The sequence below is a fragment of the Strongylocentrotus purpuratus genome, unplaced genomic scaffold (genome assembly GCF_000002235.5).
Source record: "Strongylocentrotus purpuratus isolate Spur 01 unplaced genomic scaffold, Spur_5.0 spur5_scaffold_6, whole genome shotgun sequence".
In the NCBI taxonomy this organism is placed as follows: domain Eukaryota; kingdom Metazoa; phylum Echinodermata; class Echinoidea; order Camarodonta; family Strongylocentrotidae; genus Strongylocentrotus; species Strongylocentrotus purpuratus.
In genome coordinates, this window is record NW_022145612.1 from 30310439 (window position 1) to 30320756 (window position 10318).

At 36.3% G+C, this 10318-nt stretch overlaps 2 protein-coding genes across 2 annotated transcripts in view; both read left to right on the forward strand.

Annotated features, from left to right (window-relative positions):
* LOC105437528 (ATP-binding cassette sub-family C member 9-like) overlaps window positions 1-9969 on the forward strand; it is a 39082-nt gene extending 29113 nt beyond the window's left edge. The window contains exons 17-27 of the mRNA XM_030999963.1: window positions 3353-3548; window positions 3910-4142; window positions 4761-4930; window positions 5592-5661; window positions 6044-6201; window positions 7492-7584; window positions 7833-7935; window positions 8715-8834; window positions 9189-9300; window positions 9771-9901; window positions 9961-9969. Of these exons, the coding sequence (XP_030855823.1) occupies window positions 3353-3548; window positions 3910-4142; window positions 4761-4930; window positions 5592-5661; window positions 6044-6201; window positions 7492-7584; window positions 7833-7935; window positions 8715-8834; window positions 9189-9300; window positions 9771-9901; window positions 9961-9969 (1395 nt within the window). The remainder of the gene's footprint in view (window positions 1-3352; window positions 3549-3909; window positions 4143-4760; window positions 4931-5591; window positions 5662-6043; window positions 6202-7491; window positions 7585-7832; window positions 7936-8714; window positions 8835-9188; window positions 9301-9770; window positions 9902-9960) is intronic.
* A 38-nt stretch (window positions 9970-10007) lies between these two features.
* The window catches only part of LOC752863 (ATP-binding cassette sub-family C member 8), a 20471-nt gene continuing 20160 nt past the window's right edge, over window positions 10008-10318 (forward strand). The window contains exon 1 of the mRNA XM_030999964.1: window positions 10008-10012. Within this exon, the coding sequence (XP_030855824.1) occupies window positions 10008-10012 (5 nt within the window). The remainder of the gene's footprint in view (window positions 10013-10318) is intronic.

Genomic DNA, 10318 nt, shown 5'->3' on the forward strand with positions numbered 1-10318 from the left:
GATTTTGATGTAATATTTGATTCGCATTTTGTTTCATTATGCATGATTTATAGTCGTACATTTTAGTCATTCATATTTTGATCGTTTATTGTGGTGTACATTGACTTTGTAAATTGAATAATTTCAGCTTCCCAGCTGCATGTTTTTTTATTTCAATAAACCGAATCAAATCAAATCAAATCAAATCAAAAGGGAAGAACAGGTGAATGACTTACCAGATTAAAATTCCTTCTCCTTAGTTCCAGAAAAATCAAAATTCAAGTCAAATGAATTTTACAAAAACACGTTTTTAATTGTCAGAACTTCCAAGTAACAGCGTCAAACAATCCAATATAAAGTCTCAAAGTCAAAGCAGAAACATGAACGTATTTACATGGATGGCTTTTCCTTGTTTTACTTGTTGAAAATATTGACCGTACAGCCATGAAAGTGATATTCTGGCCGTCGATTTTAATGACGTTCATCGTGTAGGAGGCTCTGGTAGTGGTGCTCCCAGTAGTGACCGTTGTGGTGGGCTGCCCTTGTGGATTGAATGGAAATTGATCGGGTATTTGATCGAAAACTCGCCCCAGCTGACTATCATTTAATGATGGCATGTTTTAGTCTCAGGCTCAGCAATCATGTCCTCAGTGACAGTTGTCTTAGATGTAGATGGTTGTTCCTCAACATTTGCACTGCCACTGGACTTCGGGCTTGTGGAGTACATTTCTGACATCATCTTTTTCTTGGCTTCACTTGTACATGCGTAGTTCTTAATATAACTTTCGGCTCTTTAGCCAGACACCGTCATTATGTCTCGGGATGGATATCCTGCCTCGTCCAGAAGAGAGATACTAGTAGCTCACAAAGAGTGATTTGTGTACATTTTGCAGCTTGCTTCTTGGCAGATTTTTTTCAACATTGAGCCCACGGTAATCGTTCCAAGCGGTGCATTTGCATACCACGAAGCATCAGTTTCTTTTGCTTTTGATTTCGGCCTCTGCCACAGCCATTCAGTCATTATTCACTTTGGACAGATACACTTTGAGGCTGGTTACAGAGAAAAGGGAATTTCCCGGCAAGGAATACATCTGTCCTGCCTGGCTCTCATCATCATCATCATCTGCATAATTTTTTGGCATGCATATCGCAGAGTGTAAAGTACTCACCGTTATTTCTTTCGGCTTCATGGAGGACAAAATCTCCTGGCGTCATGTTCCCTAAATTCTCCATACCTCTGTTAGCAAAATACAGCATGGTGTCAAGGAAAACCTTCTTTTGGAGACCATCGGCAGAGAATGAATATAGACTTTGCAGAATCATCGTCGTGTCATCCTTCGGAATGACAGGGTGGTGTTTCACAGCAGCTTTTCTTGTTGCTTTTAAATTTTTCACAGAAATTTGAACGTTTTCCCACTTCTCGAAAACGACTCCTCTTTGGTAATGTCCACATTTCTTGACGCCAAGAAATGCCTTTGAAGGCTAAATCGAAAAGCCTGCATTGTTTTCTTGCTGTATTATTCACCATTCTGATTCCGAGCTCTATCGTAGAACTGCGAGAGAAGGAGGTCTAGGGCTTCGTTATCCACAAGATCATCATCAAAATCGGCTTTTATTTCCGTACAAAAATCCCGAAACACAGAAAGTCCCAACCTGATCAGTTTCTTCGTGTTTTCGCTGTCACATCCTTCGTTAAATTTTTTATTCCACATCTAACAGGTAAAAACGGGGATAGTTGGCAGCCATTTCACCACGGTCACTACTGGAAGCAGCCATTTTGTCGAACTATGACTACTATAGCCTACGCGCACGCCGTGCGGGAACTCTGCCGATGGCTATGCACAATATACCGGCTGAAGAAACTTAAGGCGGGGGATTTAGCTTGCGCGCTCGTTGCACTCCAAAAAATTGAAGAAATTTAGATATCGAACGCAGAAATATCGGTGATCGGCGGAAAAAGTGGATTCCGGAATTTACTATACTATGTCAACTAGTAAATTTTCTCACGCCTCTCAAATTTATAATGAAATTATTTCCTTTTCGTGCTCTGAACAATCGCAATGCAAAAAAAAAAAAAAAAAATGAGGGGTATAAAATAAAAAAAATCTGACATACAAAATATCATATTTTCCAGGTTCTGTTTGGTTCTAAAGTTGAAACGTACATATTTATTCTTTAGTGTACTAATGGTTGTGTTTTAAGGGGGCATGGGCGTTTTCCAGAATTTCTTCAGTAATGGGGATAATCAACGGGTCTTACGTCCCCGCCACTGGTCTTCCAGTCCGTTAATATTACGACCGATTAGGTTGCACGTGTGATATTTCCATATACTCTAAAAACTCAAATGTTAAATCACAAATTAAAAGGGCCAAGAAGTGATCGCTTTTTCAAAATGATATATTAACACTTTGAACATGCTGGATCCAGCACTATCTGTAGCGTGTAAAAGGTGCTACTCTGAAATTTCGAAAAGAACAACTTTACCTTTTTATATGGTGGTTTAACATTTTATTTTGGTCTTTAGATTGTGCAGGTTCAATTCTTCATTTTTTAGGAGGGGGAGGGGTTGTTTTTGCTTGCTGTCCGAAGTCACATGTCCCACTTAACATTTAGGGTTAACGTGACAGTTAAAATAAGGTTTAGGTTTCGTGTTAGAGGTATGAATCTTTGGACTATACATCGGACCAAATCGACATAATAACGATGCGACGTGGATGAACCACTATGTATATGCATCCGCACAGAGGGTTACAACTGATTTCATGATCCAACGGTTACAACTGGGGGGGGGGGGGCGTTTCATAAAACTTGTCATCAATAACAAACGACAGTTTTTGTTGTAAGCTACTGAAATCCATGCTTCTGATTGGCTATCAGCAGATTTATCACTGATGTTTGTCATTTGTCATTGCAAAAAGGCTTTGTGAAACGCCCCCCAGATCTCATGATCCAAGGGTTACTTGGAGGGATCTCCATGCTGTAACCTTTCTTATCAGGTCTGACTATGGTGACCTGTATATAGTGAATGATTTCCGCAAAGGATGTAGACGAGGCGGAAAGACATCAAATCTTTTAGACATTAAATAAGTGAAAATAGCCAAACGTTACGTCCAAACATTGTTATCGATTTGTTTCTAGTTTGTCGAAACAAATACGTCTCTTTAGTCTAAACTTTTGCAACATTATTGTTATGATCGTTTTGATTAATATAAAGAAAGAATATAGGAATGACAAACAAAAGGATTGTAACGATGTCCTTCGGGGATCTTTCTTGAAAACGGTTTTAATATGTGCAATATTATTGTTATGATCGTTTTGATTAAAGAATAAAATATAAGAATGACACATACAACGATTGTGATGATGTCCTCAGGTGATCTTTCTCCAAAACGGATGTATAGCGAGGAAAGGAACAGTGCGAGAGATTGGTAAATTGGATCCTTCCCTTGTAGAGTCTTGGAATCTATCTCTCATAGCGGCCGATGAAGCAGAATTAGAAGTCGGATACTGCAGTTCAACAGATGAAGAACGCGAAGTACTCAAGAAACAAATATCGACGATTAAGAAAGGTAAAAATAGATCACCAATGAAATAGTCGTACTATTTATAGAATCAAAATGGGTTAGACAAAGAGGCTTGACGTTTCGTATACTTGCACCACGACTCCATTCCTGGCACAGTACTGACTAATGCATATTTAGGAAGTCATTAAATTCATTGTGCACAAATAGTGTTATTTATTTTTTTAAACTGTTTTAGATGATTTTTGTGCCTAAAATCACATAAATAAGAAGATGTTATGGCATACGATTTTTCACCAAACTCTGGATATGATAGAAATTATTCGCTGTTTTTTGCTAGTACTTCAAGTCCAAAAGAAGAAGGGGTGTGGATTTGAATTAATCAATTGTTGTCATTATTAACATTTAGATCAACGTCCTCAAAATGACGACTCTTCAAGCAAATTGATCAAATCGGAGGAGAGGAATCGTGGTTCTGTATCCTTTCGATACTACTGGTATTATTTATGTCAGTTTGGATTATGTCCAGGCTTCTTCGTCTGCTTCTTTGCCATACTTCAGAACGTGGCTAAAGCTGGAACACAATTCTGGCTTTCTGTCTGGTCATCGGCTGGTGCCAAGTTACCCAGCAATGCAACAGCTGTAAGTAGGCCTATACATCCCAATCTGTTTTCTCTTAGGGACTTACATATCATTTGTTTTGGTATTATTATTTCCTTTTTGCAACCAAAACTTGAGGTTAGATTTTAAAATGCAAATCAAAAAATACAAACGGATAGATAAAAATGGTGGAAATAATGTACACAAAGTCAAAGAACAAGTCGAGTCTGACACATAAATATATGAATATCCATGTGCTACGATCAAATTATTACACATTATAAAATAAATTAAAGTAAGCCCATGACTTCAATATTTAATAATAATTGTATGTATCTGAAATCGTTTTCTCATACAAAGAATCTTGCGCTACGATTGGTCAAAATTAAATCACGGGATGAAAGATAATTCTCCCATCATTGATGGGAGAAGAAAAGTTCGTTACACTGTGTACTATCTTCAGTGAAAGTGCGTTGCTAATAATAGGTTTTTTCTATGATATATACATTCTCAAACGAAATCCGTGACACCAGATATTGAAGTGACACCAAAGGAGGAAGAAATCAACGATAAACCTTTACCAAAAAAAGTAAACACATCGGATTTAAAAAAAAATCTAGACAGTGGGAAATCGACATCAATTGTTTCCTTTGTTTGCAGGAACAAAGCAATGCTTTGCTGATGAGATATATCGGTGTATACTGTGCTCTGAATGCGGCTGATATGGTCCTGTGTATGGTATGGACAATGATTCTACTCTTTCAGTGTGTCCAAACCTCAAAGAATCTACATAATTTAATGCTAACTCGAGTACTGAGGGCACCAATGAGGTGAGTACTTATTTTAGAGAGATCTAATTCCATTTGACCATAATTCATCCCTTTTGTCATAGCGGTATATCTGCAAGATGATCACATACGATCAGCGGGGGGGGGGGGGCATGCCTACTGTGTCTCCACCCCTTCCCCCACACACACGTACATGCACACGCACATATACGCACACACAAAAACACACATTGTATGGTAACCTAAAGGTGTTTTTTTTAGTAGGAGAGAAAATGATGGGAGAGGGGAAAGAGTCGTGTAAAGGAGATGATAAGATTTCCTCCCACACCCCTCATATTTACCTTAGAAGATATAATTTAAAAGTAAACTTCGAACACACAGACGAACGAAATTCTGATGCGCGATTTAAATCAGCCATTATACAAGTCATAAAGTTTGGTGATTGACAACCCCCCCTACATAGTACTTCTGGAAATGACAACTATAATTTGAATGTGAATCTATACAGCAGCATGTAATATACTTCAAAAACATAGTGTGTGCATTTTGTCTGCCAATGTGGCGATAAACATGCGGATAATTTTTTCAAATGTATTCACATTTTATGGTACAACTCTGATTCAAAGACAGTAAAGTTTAGAGTGATACACTTCTTTCTTTATGTTATAGCAACAGTCTAACCAATGATTTCATTATCTTGCAGATTTTTTGACACGACCCCGATTGGACGAATCATGAACCGTTTTGCTTCTGACATGCAGAAACTCGATCAGGTATATATGCAACATCTAAAGCAGGTTTAAAAAATATTGTCAAGAGTAACGAATTTCTGTCTTTTTCAAACAGTGCCTTTAGTATCTAAAAACATAATTTATTTTCATCTTAGGATTTTTTTTTGGCAGATTTAGAATTAAAAATCAAACACATTTTTTTCCTCCTTATTACAAAAAGCAAATATAAACTTTATGTTTACATCAAAATACATGGCGGAAAGAGGCGATAATTTGTGAAAGCATGACGCTTGTAATTGTGTCGTCTTACAAACAATGCATCCATACATTTCGTTGCAGTACAAAAGTGTAGAAAATAAAGAAAAAGAAAAATTGCCGAATGACACGAGACAAATACATTTTCAATTTTCCTTCTCTGTTGTAGACCCAAGGACCATTCATCTTGGGTACATTTAAGTTCTTCTTGGCGACCATGGCTGGAGTGATAATTAATGCAATCATCTCCTGGTATTTCATTGTGGCTATGATCCCAATCGTCCTAGCTTACATGCTAATTATGAAAGTCTTTATTGATAGCTCAAGGTAAGTGGGAAAATTGGCATGTATAGTGGTTGTCATGTAGCAGTTAGGTTTGTTTATAAAGCTTGGGATAGATTTTGTTTTTTTATGTATTACTTTAAATTAGGATTTCCTTTTGATTTTGATTCTATATTTATTTGGGGGTACTAGATGTAGTGAGACGCCAAATTGGTTGACAAGAACTATTTGTAATTACGTATATATTATCTACATGAGATGCCCCCTTACCCTCACGCTCACTGTCTCTAAATATCAAAAGCCTAAAGGCAATATTTGTTTTGTCCCCATCGCAAATCAGGTAGTTTTTGAGGGAGGAGGGAGTTAGAATGGATGAGGAGGGTGGGGTAGGAAGGGGATGGGGATTTGAGGCTATGTTGGGCAGGGCAGGGTGCAACGGGTAGGGGGTCAGGAAGAACATTTTAATTTCATCTTTATTCAATGTTATAACTAATATAATTGTTGTAGCTGCTTTTTTGGTGTATTTTTTATATTAAGTAAGTTATCAAAATCAATGATTTTATATGTAACAAAATGTCTTTTTTTTTTCCTCAGTTATAGTGTTAAATTTGGTTTATTGAATGAAAAATAAAATATATTCTGAAACAAAAAACAAAAAGGCCCCGGTCAATAAAATCAATCGATGGCAGGATATACAGATAAACTCAAGTTTTGAAACTGATGCTGGGTTTTAATAACTTTTACATAATGATTTAGCGTTATGATCATGAGATACATGTACCTCTTTTGTCACAGCGGTGGGGAATGATTGTATTATAAGTACATAGTGATCATGTGTGTTGTTTGACAATATTCATAATGAAAAGGGTTCACTTTTCACCAGAGATAGAGGCATTATATGGAAAAAGTGTTAGTAGTAGTAGCAGTTTCGATAGTAGTACGTAGTATTAGTATGTAGTAGTAGTAGTAGTAGTAGTAACAGTAGTAGTAGTAGTGGTGGTAGTGGTAGTGGTCGTAGTAGCTGTTGTACTAGTAGTGGTGGTGGTAGTCGTAGTAGTAGTAGTAGTAGTAGTAGTAGTAGTAGTAGTAGTAGTAGTAGTAGTAGTAGTAGTAGTAGTAGTAGTAGTAGTAGTAATATAAAAGTAGCTTCAATATCACAATCGTATGTATATTTTACATTAGAATACAATATGAATACTACATTATCATTAAGTTGTTGTTGTTTTTCTATGTAGACTGTACACATTAAAACATGTTGACCTAACGTGTGAATAGGTAATTATCATTAAGAAATGATCAAACTTTGAATGTTTTGTTTTCAAATGAATAACACAGGGAAATGCAACGGTTGGTGAGTATTTCCACCTCACCCGTCTTCTCCCATTTTACTGAGTCGCTTGGAGGTTTGTCTACTATTCGTGCCTACAGGTAATTAAGAGACTTTTTGTTGTAGATAAGGGATTTTTCAAAGGGTTTCACCAGATATATTACGATGAGTAAGTATAGGCAATACCATACATACGAAACTCTCATGTCATTGTATATAAAAGAATGTGTAAAAACAAACATGCTTACTCGTCTACTGTGTTAAAATAAATATGCCATTTCCTTCTCTTTTCATTCATTTTCCCATAGTGTCATTCCCTTCTAATGTGAGACGATTTTTTTTTTTACAGACTTCAGAAAAGATTCAAGCAGAATATCGTCCGTAAAATAGAGAGAAACCACGTGGCTTTCTGCTTTCTTCAAGATAGTAACCGATGGCTGGGGATCCGATTGGTATGTATCACGTTCCATTCAGAGATCAAACTTTTAAAATGGTGCTCATACTGCATTTGATCTTTGTGTTATCGTGGCGATGGATATGACCGACGTACACGTTTGAATTCGATTTTTTATTGACGGTAATAAAATGCCTGTTATTAACTACAAAGCTGCTCTACAGGAATTTGCCATGATTTTATAAGAACTTGAAATGGGTGGCTCAAATACAAAGGTATATGGTAAATGTCGTAAATCATTTAAGCTAATACGAGAGGGAAAGAATAATCTTTATACCAACACAAAATTGATTCTATTCGTATTAACTTGGCTGCATTCGGGAAGGCAGGGAGCAATTTCTAATAAATAACATTTAGTCTCGTGAAACATAGAATAAATTAATTTTTGTATTCAAACTTTTACCAATATATCTGTATTTACGATTTAAAAATGCCATGTGCATAACACCTGAATGAAAAAGGATGTGTGTGTCAAACAATATAACATCAAATTTGTATTTTGTGAGTTCTTTTTCTACTTTCCCCTAAAAAAAAACTTCAGATTGAATTAAAAGCCGACTATTGTCTTTGTGATGTTTGATCCTGCTTCCATTGTTCTGAAGGTCTTGATAAATGATTAATGATTGTACTGAAGGAGGCTGCACTAAAGAAAAATGAACGTAAATTATCTAATAATGATTACGGAATCAGCTAAATGATTTGTTAGAAACGTTTTTCTTTTAACATCAATGTCTTATTACCATTATTATCATTATTATTTTGCTCTATTTTACAAAGGATGTGATAGGAGCCCTGATTGTTCTAGCAGCTGGACTGACTAGTCTTGCTGCCTCGGCTCTTCATCCAGCTACTTTTGGCGCTAGTCTTGTTGGTTTGGCAATAACATATGCAGTCAAGGTAAATATAAATTTCACATTTTGTTAACTATTTCTGGAAACTTAATATCGCGAAGTAATGCTGGAAGAGAATAAGGAGCAATGTGATTAAGACTTTGCAACGTAATTTTAATTAAGACGGTTGAAAAAAGAAGGAGATGGTCATAAGCAAAGGAAATGAGAAACGTAAAAGAAAAATAGAGAGACCGAGATAGAGAGAGAGAGAGAGAGAGAGGGGGGGGGGGGGGGCTAGGACCATTTATCAAATTCAATAAAATTTGTAAATAAGGAATCTCTGAAATTTGCAACATCAAAATGCACAACCAGTATTTAATGAGCTTTCCAGGATTACATGATATTTGATTCTCTTCCTTAGGCTGCATATTCCCTGACATGGGTTGTTCGTAATTCAACTAGTGTCGAGTTGGGCATGAATTCTGTAGAGAGGATCAAGTACTATACCAAGGTAGAGAACGAGAAATATCAAGGTAACTCAAGTAGTCAAGTATGGTCATCTTCCTTTAAGATGTAATCATACCACAAATGTAATTATCAATTGATCTAAAACAGCCACTAATGCTGACGGACAATTTTACAACGCTGTTCAATGTGTAATGTTTAATACATTCATAAAATGTATTTATACATCATGTTTCTAGATCGGACATTGTGCTAGGGTGTACATCCAAATTGAATATTTACCGGTTTTAAAGACATAAACTTTGTGAAAGCTTGTATACTGATTGAATCTGATTTGATGATACACAAACTTTGAACCAAAATGTTGTTCTTTTCATTCCAAACTTAGCTTCTGACATGTCCATGAGGAAGCTTGTAATGAAGTGTGTTTTTGAGAGAGAAAGATGGTGTAAGTGTACCAGCACACATGATAGGTAGGCTTGTTGAAATCAAGTCTTTGTATATAATCAAACGCTATCATTCATTTATTTTAAAACAGGATCTGTTACTCCAAGCCGTAATTGGCCAGAGATGGGCCATGTATTATACAATCGAGTACATGCTAGGTATGCGGCTACCCTACCTGCTATCCTTCAGGATGTTAGCATTGATTTCAAACCAGGCATGAAGGTAATCTATTCCATACCCATCCCATCGTACTTGAATTCTATGAAATTTTATCTTCACAGCAAAACTAATTCGTTGGTTCGTGATATCATTGACGATATCCAAAATCATGAGGTGAATGTCGAAATCACTATTGAAGAATGCCATTTTTTTTTATCTCCACTACGAAAACCGGACTTATAAAAGAGTAAAACAATATTTTGATAGATAGTGTCCGTACTTTGAAATGTCCGACCTCTAAAGAACTACCAAAGTTATAAATAATATACTAGAAAAAAAGGTTTTCTCTCTTCCATTATAATTTGTCGGAAATGGCAGCATTGGCACCCTGTTATTCTAAAAAAAGAATAAAGCGCTTTAAATTGTAATTTGTTGGTATGATTTGAAGTACATGCAGATGAACCAGGTTCCAATTATTTG